This window comes from Pipistrellus hanaki (genome assembly GCF_964339955.1).
Source record: "Pipistrellus hanaki genome assembly, chromosome: 9".
NCBI lineage: Eukaryota > Metazoa > Chordata > Mammalia > Chiroptera > Vespertilionidae > Pipistrellus > Pipistrellus hanaki.
In genome coordinates this window covers 39,336,013-39,355,244 of record NC_140511.1, presented here as the reverse complement: position 1 = coordinate 39,355,244, position 19,232 = coordinate 39,336,013, and the positions used below count along the sequence as shown (strand labels likewise).

Genomic DNA, 19,232 nt, shown 5'->3' with positions numbered 1-19,232 from the left:
TGCTCCCAGACATTTCAAATTCCCTGACCGACTACTAGAGGTCTGGCAGGTGGATCTCACACATCCTCATGGACGTAATACATTTTAGTCAGGGTCTGTCTGTTTTCTCATTGGAGCCAAGTTACTGCCTCCAACGGCTAACGGTCCCTTTAAAAAAAGAACATCCCTACTAAGGGAAAACCCTGTCAAACTCCACAGCGATGGGAGAACCCATTTTACGGGTCAGGTACTTTGACAAGTGCTGTCTGGCTGGTTTTACAACACTTCCGCTGCACTAGCCACCCTTACCCTTCAGGGTTAGGTGGACACACTAATGGCATTTGTAAGATGCAATTGGCAACATTTGCAGAGACCCTTCAACTACCCTTCTAAATCTCAGGTCCACCCCTTTTGAGACTCATAAACTCTCATCCTTTGAAACAGTCTGAACCTGGACCCTGCATCTAAAGATTTGCAGGTTATACAAGGAGTTATATTTTAATATTGTAAAAGTCTAACTCTTTCTATCAGAATCAGCCAGTTCTGGCAGAGCAATCTTTTCCATGTATTCCATGGAGATGACGACCTTAAACAACACATTTTTGCAAACTGTAATTTCTGTCCAGGGGGAAGGACATTTCCAGAAAGACATTCTTCAACCTCATTGGTAAGGCTCCAGTCAGGACTGCTAACAAACACTGGGACTGCCAAACTCCAGGGAACAGGCTTCTGAGACATGAAATGCATCTGAAGAATGCACCTAACACTAACTGGGCCTGCATAGCTGAGGTGACATGCAGGTGAAGATTTCCTGAAACTGAAGCAGACACTTGATGAGACAACCTTCCCAGATGTGTAGACCAGGCCACTTAGAAGGTTTCTAATTCACACACAGGTCTCTTTCATCTAGACCAGTGGTAGGCAAACTGCGCCTCTTTGGCTCCTTGAGTGTGGCTCTTCCACAAAATACCACGGCCTGGGAGAGTCTGTTTTGAAGAAGTGACATTAGAAGAAGTTTAAGTTTAAATAATTTGGCTCTCAAAAGAAATTTCAGCCGAAACCGGTTTGGCTCAATGGATAGAGCGTCGGCTTGGGGACTGAAGGGCCCCGGGTTCGATTCCGGTCAAGGGCATGTACCTTGGTTGTGGGCATATACCCTGTAGGGGGTGTGCAAGAGGCAGCTGATCGATGACTCTCTCTCATCGATGTTTCTAACTCTCTATCTCTCTCCCTTCCTCTCTGTACAAAATCAATAAAATATATTAAAAAAATAATAAATTGAGTTTTATATAAAAAAATAAAATTTAAAAAAAAGAAATTTCAGTCATTGTACTGTTGATATTTGGCTCTGTTGACTAATGAGTTTGTCTAGACCACTGATCTAGAATATTAACTGATCCTGGATTTTTATTCCTATTCAATCTCTGCCCTTTTCAACTTACAGACATTGTGTACCAGTTTTTGTTTTTTTTAAAATAATACTATTTAAGTGCTTTACACACATTTCTGCATTGCGTCTTTCCAAAAACACTTACGTCTTTCAGTTCTGAGTGCATCTTTGCCATATCACTCTTTTAAGATACAGACAGGCAATGCCCCAGAGACCTCTCTCCTACTCCTCTTTGTTATTCAGATGTGAACACAAAAAGTTTCCCATCTGGGCACTTTCCCTCCAATATGGGATGTGACACCTGGAAAGGTCCTTCCTAGTGGTAGGATGTTAGACATGAGCAGAGCAAGGGCGATGGGTCAGGTACAGAAGGTCACCAGGGCGGAAAGTCCCAGGTGCCTAGCAAAGGTAATTGCAGGGTGAGACCTCGCCCGTAGGGTGACCTTTCCTCCCCTAGCATATCACTGGTCATGGGTTTGGATCTCCTCACCTTTCCTCCTTAGAGATAACATTTAGGCCTCAGTCGTATTTTAGCTCCGGGCCCAGAAGAGCAGGAAACCAGACCAGCGACCCCGTAGCTGACCTCAGGACCAGCTGCATTGGATAATGACCCCATGCCCTTGTGCTGGCCAATCAATCAGCGGGGACCTGACACTGAAAGGACACACTTGGAGAGCTGCTGAATATTCTATTGAGATCTTTCCCTAGGACCTCCCCTAAAACCTCCACCCTTAAAATTCTTAAGACAGAGGACCACTGAAGCCAGAAAACCTGACTGTTGATCAGCAATGCTTTCAGAGAAAGACCTTGATCAAAAGGGGTAAAAGGAGGAAATACACCCTGATCCACAAACAGAAAGGTTGTGCACATACCTGGGTTACGGGTTCACATGTGGGAGGCAACCAATCGATGTGTCTCATTTCGATGTTTCCCTCTCTCCATCCTTCTACCCTTCCTTCCACTCTCTTTGAAAAGCAATGGAAAACATATCCTTATGTGAGGATAAAAAAAAAGGAGGGGGGGCGGTGTGTAAAAATTAGTAAACAGAAACCTCATTTAAAATGGAGCAGGGAGGCTAGAAGAGAGAGCTCTCATACACACAGGCACACTGCTGGCCCCAACAGGAAGTGATACCACCTCAGCAGGAAGAAGAGATTCCTCCTTGTCCAGTAACAGCTCAACCAATGGGAGTGCCACAACTCAGACAAAAGTCAGGCACTTCCAACTTTCAGTTTCCTCCAACGGACTCCTCATTTACAACAGCCCCTCCCAGGTCCATAAAAAAGCCTTCCTCTCCCGTGTTTCTCCGGAATTCCATATGGCTCACCATAAGACCACATGTTCCAGATTGCAATTTTTTGTTCTTCCCAAATAAACCCTTTTTTTTTTTTTTTTTTTTTTTTTTTTTCTGGAGAAATATCTGGCTGTTTATTTATTCAAGGTCAAAATCTCAGTTGCTTCTCCCAACTGGAATTCCACTTCCAGCTCCTAACCTGGCAGTCCAGGAGAACTCCCCATTCAGACCTATCACTGAGCAAACTACTGTGTGTGGAGGACACATAGTGTGGCCCTCAAGTTGGCAGATGTGGCTAGCTTTTCAAAAAAAAAAAAACAAACAAAAAAAACCCCACAAGGCTATTATCAAAATTTGGGGGGAAACTTTCCCCAAACTATATATATTGACTACATATCTACTGAATCTACTGAGACAGATACAGAGTGAGGTTTGGATATTGCGAATGTTGGGAGAAAGCTTCCCAGGTGACACTGAATTGATGACCCGAGGTCCCTTCCATTCTGACAAAACAAGCATTTGTTCAGGAAAGGAAGCATAGTAAAGGAGTGGACACAGACAAGAGAAACGAAATCTCAGATAAGTAAAGGGACTTACCAGGGGCCAACTAGCCACTGGTAGTGCAAGGATTAGACTCCAACTAATTTAAAACAATATTTCTACTAATTTCAGAAAGGAAGGGAGATGGAGAGAGAGACAGAAACATCAATGATGAGAATCACTGATTGCTACCTCTTGCATACCCAGGTATTGAGCTCATGTCCCAGGCATGTGCCCTGACCAGCAATTCAACTGTGACCTCCCAGTTCATAGGTCCACAATGCTCTAATACTGAGCCATGGCAGCCCAGCCCCAACTCATTTGATTCCCAATCCATTTTAGAAAGCTGCCACCAGGAAAATAAAGTCTATCAGTGTTCCTTCTCCTTTTGCATTGACCTTTTCCTTATCAGAAATTCCCCAAGGGGCCTTGGCTTACTAAGTGCTAATTAGATTTCCTCCACCTGCTCTGGGATTTAGAGGGCAGTGCTAATGCAGTGCCCTCCTCAGCTAACAAAGCCACTGGCATTTCTGGTATGCAGGGGCTGGCCTCCTGTGCTTCAGTCAACAGCAATTAAAAGGGCTTCCATCCAAAGCCCTAAGGAGGGAGATAGAGAAGGGAGGGGTACTCCTGGATCCAAGAAGTAAAAGTATAGCCACTGACTGGGATTGGTTGTTACTGAAGAGCTGGGTGGAAACTGGGGAAAATCTGGGAGGTAGGAATGGAATCTGGGTGAGGCCAGCAAACTAGTGACGACGACTCATCATCCTTCTCACTCCCTTAAGGAATGCCATTGTCACCCAGAGTGAGGGGATAGGCCAGCCTGGGATGGCAAAGAGCCCTCATCCAAAAATAAATGATCAAGAAGCATTTCCCTTTCTCTTCTTGCTTCACGTCTGAATTCTCAGCCAACAATGGCAAGTCCTCCAGGGTTTCACCCCTCCTTATCTAGGCATCATAATTTAGAACATGAATATACAGCCTCGAACTGGCAAAATGCAGTCATTAACTGCTGTGAAACTCTACACTAGCCGACGTTTCTCTGGCTTTGATTGTCTCATTTGCAGCTCTTGGCATTGATTTCAAGATAAAAGGAGATAATGAGTATAAAAATGTTTTATAAACTATAAAGTGGGTGTAAAAGCTATAATACACCTGGTAATACAAACTCAAGTTCAAGCATTTGCTGAGTTCCCAGAACAGTGCTCATACAGAGTTGGCGTATGAACGTTATAACATAAATACTAGTGGTTAGATACACAAAAACAAACCAAACAGAATTCTTAACTATGTGGAAATCACAGACTGGTGTGGAAGATAAGGTCTCAAATATATATGAGTATTAAATAAGAGTATGCACAATATGAGGAATGGGGAGTAATTCATCCTGCTACTAAATAATAGGGGTGATGATTGTCAAAACCTCCTGTGGTCTTGATGGTAAATGGGATATAATTGGGTATGAGGGTCTTCAGGAAAAAAGGTGCACAAGAAACTCAAGTGTGCGATTTCACGATTCCCCACTAAACATATTCATTAACATCTCCCTTTATTCACAAAGTTCTTTTTTTTTTTTCATGAGAAATTAAAAATTCTGCCCATCATCCAAGGAATATTTAAGCATCCCTTTCTCTGTGCAAGGGGTTATTAAAGATACGAAACACTGCAAAGCAAATCTCTCGCCCAGGGAGTTTACCGTCCATCAAGGGAGGAAAGTCATAAAGGACATAATAATGCGAGGCCCTACATACGGCCTCAGTGGCGAAGGGGCACATCATCCCACTTTCTGGAAGAGTTCGAAGTTGAAAAACTCTGATTCATTTCTCTCCATGAAGTTAAAGCAAAAGTCACAAATTCATCCTTTCCATCAACAATATTCTTTAATCTACTATGTGCCTGACAACACTCTGGTTATGAGAAAGGAAACAACACAATAAACAGAACAGAAGAACCCTGCTTTCAAAGGGCATATGTCCTACAGGTGTAAAGGGTCAAGCAGGTCCGTGTAGGTGTGATTCCTGGACAGGGAGGGGAGGGAGTACGGAGGACTGGAAAGCACACACGCTGGCGGAAGGGGGCGGCTGCCACGCTGTTCCAACTAATGGCTAGTCTACAGAGATCTGGGCCTCGTGTCTTCAGAACTGGAAGCTGGAAATTTTATGTAAAACGTCTCAGTTTTTAAAAATCTACAACGAAGACAAAAGGTTGTTTCAGCCAAAACCGGTTTGGCTCAGTGCATAGAGCGTCGGCCTGTGGACTGAAGGGTCCCAGGTTCGATTCCTGTCAAGGGCATGTACCTTGGTTGCAGGCACATCCCCAGTAGAAGGTGTGCAGGAGGCAGCTGATCAATGTTTCTCTGTCATCTATGTTTCTAGCTCTCTATCCCTCTCTCTTCCTCTCTGTAAAAACTCAATAATAAAAAAAAGCATATATATATATATATATATATATATATATATATATATATATATATATATATAAAGTTGTTTCATAGTATGCAGGCAAAGCAAAACACTCTGTGGATGGAATTCAGGCTAAAGATACCGGTTTATGACCTGTCCTAGAACATGTATCATGATTTTTTACTGAGAGAGACAGTTGCTACACATTAAGTGTTACAAATGAAGTGCCACTGGCTTGGGAAGGAGAAACCACTTCCAGCTAAGCAGGTCTGGATAAGCATCAAGGAGGTGGAGGCATTTAGCTTGAATTCCGAAGTTTCACCTCTTTCAGAAAATATCCCAGGAAGCTTACAGTTCTTAATTCTCTCATTAGTTTTCCATTTCTCACAGCGCTTACTGGCTACATTGATGGGCTTAGGTACTTCCTTGCTAAGAATGGCAAGACCTTTCTCCAACCAGAAAGTCCATAAATAATAACACAATGAAAACAGCTGCCTTGCTGGTTTGTCCAGTCAGTCAACATATTAACACTGCTCATCAATATGATTAATTCCAATCTACTCTGTAATTGGCTCGCTAAGCTAGATATTCGGAAAAGTTCTGTCACCTCCAATTCTCAGGGTCTTTATCCATATTATTTGAGGCCAAATAAATTACGTTAAAAATATATGGGGGGGAAATGAACCCAATCGGTCCTTTATTTCTTATCACTTCTTTCAAAGGCAATTCGACAATATCAAAATTCCAAATGCACGTATGCTTTGATCTAGAAATTGTTCTAGCAAATGATCTTAAAGCTAAATCATGTGTGTCCAGAAGTCATCTATGTAATATATATAAAAGCCAAGTAACCAGAACGACTGAACGACAGGAATAACCAATCACTATGAAGAGCATGGCAGTGGTCAACCGGCCTGATAGGGGCCTGATCAGCTCCCCCTACAACCTCCTGCAGTCCCTTCCCCGAGCTGGCTTGTCCCTGATCGGCCCCTATTGGGGTGGGCCAGCCAGACCCCATCCATGCATGAATTTGTGCACTGGGCTTCTAGTTAAAATATGATACTGGTGCCCGGCTGGTGTGGCTCAGGGATTGAACATTGACCTTTGAAATAGGAGGTCAGAGTTTGACTCGCAGTCAGGGCACATGCCCAGGTTGTAGGCTCCACCCCAGGAGGGAGTGTGCAGGAAGCAGCCAACCAATGATTCACTGTCATCATTGATGTTCCCATCGTTCTCTCTTTTTTCCTTCCTCTCTGAAATCAATAAAAAAATTTTAAAAATATCATACTGTTGATTGAAAAGCACACTACAATGTAAAATAAATGTACACAAATTGCTCTACAAGGTCATCACAGTACAAGCACATGCTTCAATAAAAACCTGGAATAAGCATACTATAAAAAGCAAGAATTTTGCCCTGGCCTGTGTGCTAAGTTGGTTGGGCATTGTCCCATGCACCAAAAAATTGCTCAGTTGATTCCAGGTCAGGGCACATGCCTGGAGTTGCAGACTCCATCCTGGGTAGGGGGTGAGGCAGCCGATTAATGTTCAGCTTTCACATCGATGTCTCTCCCTCTCCCTTCCTCTCTCTCTAAAAAATCAATTTTTTTAAAGCAAGAATTTCTATTTGTATAAAGTTAAGAGAAGAAATAATGTTGATATTTCAATGAATCCAATTATCTACCTACGTAAGTAACTATACAGCATGATAACAAATAGAAATAAAGAAAAGAAGAAAAAATAAATTGTTAAGTTTTAATCTTCAACATCAGACCCAGGAAAATCATCTTCAAAGTTAGGTCAAACATCCCCAACACCAGAAAATTCACCATCCCTGCAGGTATCCAACCCACTCTCTTAATCACTGGCACTCACAGCAATAGAAACTTTGGTCACCCCTGATTTTAAAATAGGGTTCTGTTGCTCATTAACTGGGTTGCTTTGAGGTATAAAGTTGACCCTTGAACAATGCAGGGGTTTGACTATAGAGTAAAAAAATCCACATGTAACTGTTGACTCTATAGGCAGCCCTTCACATCCTCAGATTCAGCCAACAATCAAAATACTATTTTTTGATTGTTGGGAATACAAAAATACTATCTTTTATCCACAGTTAGTCGAAGCCTTGGATTCAAAACCCATGAATACAAAGGGCTGACTGTATTGAAAAAAACAGGCATATAAATGGACTTGCGTAGTTCAAACCCGTGTTGTTCAAGGGTCAATGTATATGAATGCAATGATTAAAAAAAACACACACACACAAAAACGCATTGATAAATTAGTGCCTCTATCACTTCTGAGCCATGACACAGTGTAGCAAAATTTAAATCTAAAATGGAATGGAATGATCCAAAATTTCCCTCTGGCAGGCCGTGTGGCCCATGGCTTCTTGGAGTTGCTAAACCTCTGGGACAGAGGTCCTCAAACTTTTTAAAGTGGGGGCCAGATCACGGTACCTCAGAGAGCTGGAGGGCCGGACTATATGAACTACTAATTCCTACTGTAACACCTCGGCTGCGCTCACTGCCCAAAAAACCTGGCGGGCCGGATCAGACTCCTCTGCGGGCCGCATGTGGCCCGCGGGCCGTAGTTTGAAGACCCCTGCTCTGGGATGTGAGACTTGCTCGGCTGTCACGTTTGTGTCCCCATTCTCCTCCACTAGAGGAGAAACTTCAGGGCAGACCGCCTGCTGTGACATACCTTCTCTCCTGCCCAGACTTTCATCTGCCTAATAGATGCATTTTATCTGGAGAAAAGGTGGGGTGAGGGGGAGGAGAAACATGTCTTTTACGTCAGCAACTTATGTAAATAACAAAGGCAATTATTCTCACACAACATGACAGAGTTGTGAAAACTTGAGGTTTGTGGGAGCTGCATGGATGTTATTTGCTAATGATTATTCTCAGATAAGGAATTTGGGAATGGATTTTTGCCTTCATTGAGTTTTTCAGCATTTTAAAATGTATAACAAACATGGTGCCTTTTAAGAAAAGTGAGGACCATTTCTTTAAAAAAAAAAAAAATGGAATTGCTCTGTGTATATGCTAACATGGAACTATCTCCCTGATTGACTTTATCCCACAGGGTGTGGCACACATTAATCTTAAGGATTTAGAACAGTGGCTGGCAGAGAGCATTCGGGTATTACCCTTGTTACATCATAAAGTGAGATAGAACAAGGTACAAGACAAGGTAAACTGGACAAGGGTAAGGGTGGGAAAGATATTTATCTTTCACTGACTACTATTATCCTGCCCAGGTTCCCTAAATAACAAAGCCAAGGGCAAAACGTATCTGCTTTTTATCAGGTGTTAAAGTCTCATAAAGTCTCAGAGCAGGGCGGGAGCAGGTGTGTGTGTGTGTGTGTGTGTGTGTGTGTGTGTGTGTGGTGGTGGTGGTGGTGGTTAGTGAGGCAGGGTGGGAAGGAAAGCAAACACAAGGTTGTGCATTAACAGATGGACTACAGCTTAACATGAAAGCACAGCCACTGGCCCCATCATTCAGAATGCTTCACACAGACAGTGCCTGAGAACAGTGCATGTGAGGGATGGTGGGGGAGGGTGGTGGGGGGCGGGAGGGGGGACAACGAGTAATTTATCCACTCGCTCCTCCTCTCCCCATACCCCCTCCTCCAACCCTTTCCCCACACCCAGGCTGTAACCCAGCCCCTCCCGGACAGTCACTGAGGAATAGCACACCAAGCATTTCATCTGGAAGTGGTAGGAGGAGCCAGAGCCTTCTTGGCTCTGTTCCCATGGAGCTCCAGCATCGACCTGCTGCTCTCCATGGTGGGCACAACTGAGACGAAACAGAATCCAGTCCAGCAGGAGGCTGAGGTGGACAGGCAGAGCTAGGAAGTAAGGCAAAAGCAGCAGCAGCTGGGTCTTGCCATTGAGCAAGCTGGTGAGGGCCTGGGGGCAGGTAGAACCAAGGGAACCTGAGTAGACATATTAATTGAGTCCCATATACTAGGTGTAACCAGTTAATAATGCAGATTTTTTCAATAGATGGAATTACACATATGTTGATATATATGCGATTTGATATGTATGTTATTTTGTTGTATTGATAGCAAGCTTCAACATTGCATATGTCAAAATTTGCTGGTGTTAACATCATAGATATTTTTACCCTTAAAAATGTCGAATTTCGTGCCAAAAAAAGAGCATTTGCAGGAAGTTTTAATTCATTACTTTACTTTGAAGAAAAGTGCTGCTAAAAGTTATTGTATACTTTGGGAAGATTATGGTGAACATGCTCCATCTCAAGATACTTGTGAACACTGGTTTAAATGCTTTAAAAGTGATGACTTCGATGTGAAAGACAAAGAACGTCCAGGTCAACCGAAAAAGTTTGAAGACCAACAATTACAAGCATTATTGGATGAAGATGCGTGTCAAACTCAACAACAACTTAAAGAAAGATTAAACATTGCTCAGCAAACAATTTCTGATGGTTATAAGCAGTAGGAAAGATTTTAAAAAATATATATTTTATTGATTTTTTACAGAGAGGAAGGGAGATAGAGAGTTAGAAACGTCGATGAGAGAGAAACATCGACCAGCTGCCTCATGCACATCCCCTACCGGGGTCGATGTTTCTCTCTCATCGACGTTTCTAACCTACCGGGGATGTGCCCACAACCAATGTACATGCCCCTGACCGGAATCGAACCTGGGACCTTTCAGTCCGCGGACCGACGCTCTACCACTGAGCCAAACGGGTTTCGGCGCAATGGGAAAGATTTTAAAGGAAGGAAAATGGGTGCCACATCAATTGAATAAAAGACAAATGGAAAACTGAAAACTCATCAGTAAAATGTTGCTTCAATGGCAGGAAAGAAAGTCTTTTTTGCATGGAATTGTGACTGGTGATGAAAAGTGGATTTATTTTGAGAATCCCAAATGCACAAAATCATGGGCTGATCCAGGTCAACCATCAACATCGACTGCAAGGCCAAATCTATTTGGAAAGAAGACAATGCTCTGCTTTGTGGGATAAGGAAGGTGTGGTGTATTATGAGCTTCTAAAACCGTTAATACTGATTGCTACTGACAACAATCAATTTGAACCACGCTTTGATCATGAAACAACCATTCTGGGCCAGGAGACACAGCAAAGTAATTTTGCTTCATGATGACATACCATCACACACTTCAAAACCAGTTAAAGACACGTTAAAAGATCTTGCCTGGGAAGTATTAACACACCCACCATATTCACCAAACCATGCTCCTTCAGATGACCACTTGTTCTAATCTATGGCACATGCACTTTCAGAGCAGCATCTCAAAACGTAAGAAGAAGTGGAAAATTGGGTCTCTGAATGGTTTGCCTCAAAACAAGAAAAGTTTTATTGGGACGGTATCCACAAATTACCTGAAAGATGGGGGAAATGTGTAGCTAGCGATGGACATTACTTTGAATAAAGCATTTCTGATGTGTCTCTTGAAATTATTGTGTTTTCTTTGATTACAAAATCTGCATTATTAACCGGTACACCTAGCAGCACATTATGTATATAGTATTTTTTAAAACAGGAGAAACTGCATTTAGGCTACACCCAGGTTGCTCAGTTGATTAACGGTTAATGGTCTAATGCTGTGGTTGGCAAACTGTGGCTAGAGAGCCACATGTGGCTCTTTGGCCCATTGAGTGTGGCTCTTTCACAAAATACCACGGCCTGGGTGAGTCTATTTTAAAGAAGTGGTATTAGAAGAAGTGTAAGTTAAAAAAAATTAGCTCTCAAAAGAAATTTCAATCATTATACTGTTGACTTTGGCTCTGTTGACTAATGAGTTTGCCGACCACTGGCCTAATGGAAAGGGCGCGACCTTGCAGCCAGCCAGTTCTGAGTTCGAGAATTCTGTTCTCCTGGAATTTGTTGGGAAACTTTGGGTGGGTTTCTCTCATTGACATGGACGGAGATGACGTGGACATGGCATGGTCACTGTGAAGATTAAGTGAGCTCCGTGGGCTAAGAGAGGTGCTGGGCTCTGGCAGACATGGCCTTGCCTCACATAAGAAAGGCTGATTCTTTCCCTTCCCTCATTCAATCCCTCCCTGGAACCCCTGCAGGAGACCTCAGATTACACTACCAAGAGCATTCTGCTTAGCATGACTTGTACTTCTGATCACCTGCTACTCTGAAGCTCCTTGAGGAAAGGGTTATTGTTTGATTCTCTGGGGTTCCCTTTTTGGTGTCCTGTTCATGTTTGAAGCTGAGCACATGTTTGCTGAATGAAACAGAACTCCAAACACCAACGCTAATGGGAGATAGCTTTTCATATGACTATTAGTAAAGTCACTTGAAGGACCTATGAGATTTCCTAAACACCGCTTGACCTTGGCTCTGGCTAGAAAGGTAGGGAAAAAATACCAAAGGCTTTGGAGGTGGACAGATTTGCATTCCAATCTCAGTTCCATAGCTCACTACAAGAGTGACATGTGGGCAAGTGACACACAAACCCTCTAAAATGTTAGTTCCCTTAAACATAAAATGGGGATCGTAGCCCAGTTAGAGTGGCTCAGTGGTTGAGCATCGACCTATGAACCAGGAGGTCATTGTTTGGTTCCCGGTCAGGGCACATACCTGGGATTGCAGACTCGATCCCCAGAGGGGGGTGTGCAGGACGCAGCTGATCAATGATTCTCTCTCATTATTGATGTTTCTATCTCTCTCTCTCCCTTCCTCTCTGTATAAAAAATAAAAATAAAAAAATAAACAAAAATGGGGATCCTACTATATTTCATAGGGTTATTGCAGGGACTGAAGTTACATAATACAAACTATGATTGGCATGGTGCTTCCCTAAGCTGCAGGGCACTCTTGTGCCCCCTATGCTCTGATCCTGGTCAAGGCTGCTCAGTCCCTCCGCTCCTGAGAGTGGAAAGGTCTCATCCTTTCCCTAGCCTCTACGGGTACTTTTCTGCAAGAGGGAGACCCTGTGGATCCAGGTGACGGAGGGGTTTGCAGAGCCACATGACTGACAGTTTCTTTCTACCGGCACAGATAAACAGATATTTCTCTTCCTCCTTTGCTGGACACAAACCGCCAGGGCTGATCCCAGGGGAGGACACTCAAGCCCTGCGACCAGTGACCTTTGACTGTTTTCTTCTTTTCTGAAAACTTACAGCCGGAGGGAAAGAACTGTCTGTGTTTCTTTCCAGGAGAAAGAAACTTCTTTGAAACACTACTGGATCTTCCAGATTTCCCTCATTGCTGGCATTGTTGTTGAAGGTCATGAAGACAGGAGAGATGGAGATGATAGCAACGGCTCACTCCGTATTTGGGGCCTTTCGGCACAAGCTGACCGCTGGAGCACCGCTGTTGTGTCTACATCCCAGGTAGCAGCAGAGCCAGAGGAGCGCTTTTCCAGCTCATCCAGGATGAAAGTCAGCAGCAGCAAAGACCAAGCAGCTGAGGCCAGTGGTCGGCAAACTCATTAGTCAACAGAGCCAAATATCAATGGTACAACCACTGAAATTTCTTTTGAGAGCCAAATTTTTTAAACTTAAACTATAATATATAGGTAGGTACATTGTTATTAACTTTAATTAGGGTACTTCATAAGCTGGCCTTTGCTAAAAACCCAAGGGGCCAAAGAGCTGCATGTGGCTTGCAAGCCGCAGTTTGCCGACCACTGGCCTAGGCCCCTGACTCCACAGATCCAAATCTCTGAACTCCTTTTATATTAGAAAACAACCCTGGCATATTTAAGCCACTAGAGCTAGTTTCTATTACTAGCCACCAGACACAATTCCTAACTTACTGAATGGTGGACCAACATATGTGCATAGGAAAATCACTAGTTATGGGTGATTTGGGCAACTCTTTAGCAAATTCTCAAGTTGTAAAAGAATGGCTGTGTGTGTGTGTGTGTGTGTGTGTCTGATGGTGGTAGGATCAAAAAAAGAAGAGAGATTTCTGGTAGGAGTGAAAGGTATCTGCTTTTTTCTCCCTTTTCTTTTCATTCAACACACTTGAATGTCAGCTCGGTGCCAGCCTTTGTACAAAATACCATCCTTTGTGGGTTTACAAAGTGCTTTCACCCGAGCCTCTCTTTCAGCTCCATCCTTCTGCCTTTGCTCTGGACCTGCAGGGAGCCCCCGGGAGGTGCTGAGAGACAGAGCTTCCAGGATCCCCGGGACAGATGAGGACTGTAGCTGCAGCCACAAAGGCATTAAGTAAGAAAGACAAGTCCCAGTTGGCAATATGGTTAAAGAGAACAGCATTTCAAGTAAATCTGACGGGCCCCATGCGGTTCAATGGTGAGTACTTCAAGCTTGGGTTATTCCCTAGGCCCACTCTACCTCTCACAAAGTTTTCTTTCAGGAAAAACTTAAAAAACGTAAGGACTTCTCATTCATCTATTCTTGCCTTAAAAAAAAACAAAAAACTATTGCCTGACTCGTGTGGCTCAGTTGGTTAAGCATCGTCCCCTGAACCAGGAGGTCATGGTTCGATTCCCACTCAGGGCACATGCCTGGGTTGTAGGCTCAAACCCCAGTAAGAGGGCATGGAGGGGGCAGCCGGTTGATGTTTTTCTCTCATTGATGTTTCTCTCTCTCTCCCTCTCCCTTCCTCTCTCTGAAAGTAATAAAAACATTTTTTTAAAAACTATTAAGCACGGAAAGGTTAAAAAAAAAAAAAAAAAAAAAAAAAAAAAAAAAAAGGCCAGCTCAAGTGGAAGACATGATGTGTGTAACCTGACTAAAGCCCACAATTTAGGGCCTTAGTTCTGGGTAGAATGGCACTTACAGACATTCCAGCAGTCAAAGGTTAAAAAAAAAAAGGGTAATTCTAGCCTTTACTTAAATTTCTCAAGGGTTATCAAAAGGAATCAAAGTTATAACCCACATTTTTTATCTTCTCCTCACCAATTACTACAGTTGTTCAAGGGTCTCTCACCAACCAACCTACCCAGCCCCTGACCTTCAAAGTCCACTTTTAGACTGCACTCTCCTCTTCCCCAGTTATCTTTCAGTTCTTTCGTATGGAACTTCCTGATTTTACACCCTCACTCCGTTCAGCCTGTTAAAGTAGATGCTGGCAGAAGACCTAGAAAGCAAGAAGGCCAGGAAGAGCACCCAGAGGAAACAATAAATGCTGATGTCAGTGATTTTTCTGTTACGCAAACTTCATATAAAGAGCCAGATCCAAAGCTGCTGGGTGTGGTCACGACTCCCTCGAATCAAATAAGGGAGCTCAAGTCATGAAACAAAGCAGGTCAAAGGTTTAAATGTAGAATTGAAAAGCCTTTTAATATATGGAAGAGGCCCAAGAAGTGAAAACTTCCAAAAACATAAACAGATCCCTAGATCATAAAGTAGTTTATTAATACATGCAAATTGCTTAGAATAGGATTGATAATTCATGTAGCTATTATTATTTTTCCTGACTATCTCAGCTCTTTGGTGTTAGGTTATCTGTACACACTCCCAGAGCAGAACTTATAGACCAGCAAGCACTGAAGAGCTTAATAACATGAAAATGTAGCTGGCTCCCAATGTGGTCCTCGATGCAGAGGTAAAATCTTGAGATTTATCAATTACAAATGAATCTCAGATCCAATCCTGGAATCAAATACTAATCTGAACTGAGCCAGAGAGAGGCAGAGGAAGGGCCCCAGAATGGGGCCACCCCCAAACCTGTCAGGTGCGTAGTCATTGTGAGTGACGTGTCCCTCCATTTCCCTTTCTGACTCGGTGACTGATGGGTCACAGACAGTGCTCTCTGGGTTCTCTCTGGGGACCCAGCACCCCTGAATTCTGCTATGTTGTCCTAGCTCTTCCCTGTGGAAACTGTATTTCTTTTCCTTCAGAAGCCGCACACGCAGACTCTGTGGGGTTCTGGTCCCAGCCACTCCTGTGTTGCCCTTCAGCCACATCATCTTCACGACACTAGTAACCCTGCACTCCAGACTCATCTGTTCCCCACAGTGTGACAGAGCCCAGGGAGAGAGTTCATTTAAACTCGTGTGTTTTAAAAGATCAGTGCAGAGGTACGGTAAGGAGACCTGTGGGGGAAATGTTAATTGTAGGTGTGTGAACAGAGCCAGATGGGCCGGGAGACCGTTTCCCCTTAGAACTGTGCTCCCTGGATCATTAGTAGTTTATTTCTGCCTTAGATTACAGAGTAAGATGGGTTTACTCCTTTGATAGCTAAGGGCAGAGATCTCACACATGAACCCAAGTAGCAAAACAGAATCCTTAAGCAAGAGTCCTGCTGTTTTAGCATTAACCAGAAGAGTCTATTCATGATGAGTAATGAATTATAATAAAGAGAGTTAACACTGATATAGTACTTGCTGTGTACTAACCGTTCTAAGCACTTTCTGTATCAGTGGTCGGCAAACTGCAGCTCGAGAGCCACATGCAGTTCTTTGGCCCCTGGAGTGTGGCTCTGTCCTTGTTTATATTTAATATATTTATTGATAGAGTTGGGTTTAAGTAGACTTTATTTCTGTTTGTTTCTCCTTTTAATTAATCAAAATACCACATGCAGGCGCACACATGGAGTGCGACTGAAACTTCGTGGCGAATGCACAGAAGTCGGTTTTTAACTCTCAAAAGAAATTTCAATCGTTGTACTGTTGATATTTGGCTCTGTTGACTAATGAGTTTGCCGACCACTGTTCTACCCTGTTTCCCCGAAAATAAGACAGTGTCTTATATTAATTTTTTCTCCCAAAGTTGCGCTAGGTCTTATTTTCAAGGGATGTCTTATCTTTCCATGCGCTAGGTCTTATTTTCGGAGGATGTCTTATTTTCGGGGAAACACGGTATATTAACTCATTTACTCCTCACAGAGGTCTTACTAGAAACTAAGGCACTGCTAGGAGGGGGAAAGGGGGAAATTAATTAATGGGGAAGCAATCAACAAGTGCTTACTACATACTCCAAAGGAAAACTAGCATGAACAGTTTTTAAGATTACCTAGATTTCTGAACCACCTGATCAGCAATTCCTTGTGTAGATATCACTTTCTATGGTGCGTTCGCACTTCTTCAGTCTGATTGAAGGCAGTGCTCCAGCACTTCTGTGATTTTCCAGAGGGAAGCCAGTCAGTTTATCACCGACTCTCAGCCTTAGGAGCACCAGACTGAAATGCTGATTTGCAAAATTAAGAAGAGGTCTCAAGGCTCTCTCCAGAAGCTGAGCACGAAAGCCCTGATTAAAAGCATGTCCCACTTGACTCAATTACAATGTCCTTGGCTGTGTCCTTGTCTTGGCTTCCTCCTTACTAAACTCAAAATAATGAGAAATTAAGAAAGGTTGGGCTTTTTTTTAGAAAAGCGTTTTATCACCTAGTTAACAACAAAAAACAAACAAACAGATTTCCCACCTTAGCCCGTTTGGCTCAATGGATAGAGCCTCAGACTGTGGAGTGAAGGGTCCCGGTTCATTCTGGACAAGGGCATGTACCTTGGTTAAAAGTTTGATGCCCACCCTCGGGCAGGGCGCAAGTAGGAGACAACCAGTTGATGTGCCTCTCTCACATATATATTTCTCTCTCCCTCTCTTTCACTTTCCCTAAAAATCAATGGAAAAATATCCTTGGATAAGGATTAGCAAACGCAAATGCAAACACACACACACACACACACACACACACACACACAACACATTAAAAAAAACACACAGATTTCCCACCAGTTGGACTGACAATGAGCAAATAGATGCTTATTTGTTTTTACAGAAATTTCTGTTAGAATGTAATGAGAAAATGATACAGGTCTTTCTCCCACTGGACTACAAACTCCATGAACCCCAAGGAAGGGGTTTCTGTTTTCATTCTCTGGTATCATCTTAGGTCCAGAGTAGTAACTCATACTTGGTGAGAGATCAGTAACAGAGTTTGAATGAACCTTGTTCATTGCTTGTGCTTCTGCCTGCCCTCGACCCTGTCCCTGCCTTCACTGCACCCCTCCTACAACCCTGACGATGACTGCATCCTGTCAGGCACCTTGTCTCTCATGTAGTTTCACATTCAGTGTCTAAGGTGTGGCTTCCTATACAGTGGGTGTTTTTTCAACAAATAAGTATTTTTATTTTTTTAAACATATTTTATTGATTTTTTACAGAGAGGAAGGGAGAGGGATAGACAGTTAGAAACATCGATGAGAGAGGAACATTGATCAGCTGCCTCATGCATATCCCCCCACTGGGGATGTGCCCGCAACCAAGGTACATGGCCTTGACCGGAATCGAACCCAGGACCCTTGAGTCTACAGGCCGACGCTCTATCCATTGAGCCAAACTGGTTTCAGCTTAACAAGTAAGTAAATAAGGCACAGGCTTCTTCAAAGGCAGGGACCTTCTTTTACCCTGATGCATCACCGGTATACTCATCAAGGCTGCAAGCACAGTGCAGCAAAACCGTCTGCTGAATTAATGTAATGTGATCAGAGGGAAGACAGCACTTAACGACCAAGCGACAACCAGATATGTTTTATGATAGTTCAGTCTTCATTAGCGGCATTTATTATAGATGTTTTGCTAAGATAGACTTCATTCCCGGTTTATATATGTCCTACAGCAAAAGAAACTGGTGAATGTGGGTATTTACAGCATTGACAATGTAAAGCAATGATGGTAGCTAATTTGGGGAGTGGAAAAATAAGTTGGAATCAAAAGACTAGACAACAATGAAGATGAAAGTGAAGGGAGTGACCAGAATTAAAGCACAGATGCCAAAAGATCTTGAATTTGAAGGAGAGGAGAGATATTTTACTTTAGACTTCAAGTAAGGAATTTGTATTAAAGAGTTCAAGGAAAAATCATTAAAAATAATAGAAATAAGATGTGTAAATAAATTCCAAATCATGGGAGGAAGAAAAGGAGAAATAAAGGAAACCAGATGAAACCAACGGAAGGGCGGGGAACAGAGGCTTGACATAAGATGCAGAAATAAGAAATACACCCACATATGCCAGTAATCACAATAGGGTAACTATAGTGGTTTGGGGAAAACTCTAGATAAACTGGTCAAGGAAGGTCTCGCTGAGGTAACGACATCTTATTATAACAGCAATCACTTCATCAGAGCTAGTACATACCAAGCCCTAGCCCAAGTGCTTTATATATAGTTGCAATTGAATCCTCACAATCACTTCATAAAAAATACATTATTACCCTGTTTTACAGTTGAGAAAATTGGGATGCAGAGAAGTAACCTGCCCAAGATCACAGAGCCAGTAAGTGAATTTGAATCCAGAGTCCATGGCCTTGACTACCTTGCTGTGCTCCTTGAAGATACTAGTTAATGCTGGGGGGAGGGGGGAGGGAGGGCAGAGGGTGGTATGGGAAGAGGGGAAGAGATATTCCAGGCAAAGGGAAAAGCAGGAGCGAAGGCCCTGAAGTTGGGAAGGACTCTTTTGAAGAAGAGAAAAGAGGCCACGGTGACTGAACAGTAAAGACAATGGGGCAGTGTAGCATGAGATTGGACGTGAGAGGCCATACAAGCCTTATCAAGTAGCTTCTTTATTTACTACATGTTAGAAGCTGGGCTAAATGCCTTATATTTAGCCTTACATTATATCATTTCTTAACACAACATCATTCCTAGTCTCTGATCATTCCTAGTCAATTAGCGGTACCTCCTCTGTGCCCTCAGGGCACT

General features: G+C 43.0%; 1 protein-coding gene across 2 annotated transcripts in view; it reads right to left on the bottom strand.

The window, feature by feature from the left end:
- GAB2 (GRB2 associated binding protein 2) overlaps positions 1-19,232 on the bottom strand; it is a 146,517-nt gene that overhangs the window by 107,760 nt on the left and 19,525 nt on the right. Inside the window, exon 1 of one of the 2 annotated variants that reach the window (XM_084895012.1) lies at positions 2,242-7,505. The exons of the other annotated variant lie outside the window; for it this stretch is intronic. Within the exon in view, the coding sequence (XP_084751138.1) occupies positions 2,242-2,289 (48 nt within the window). The 5' untranslated portion in view covers positions 2,290-7,505. Of the gene's footprint in view, positions 1-2,241; positions 7,506-19,232 lie in introns of those variants that run through there. 2 annotated transcript variants of the gene reach the window in all.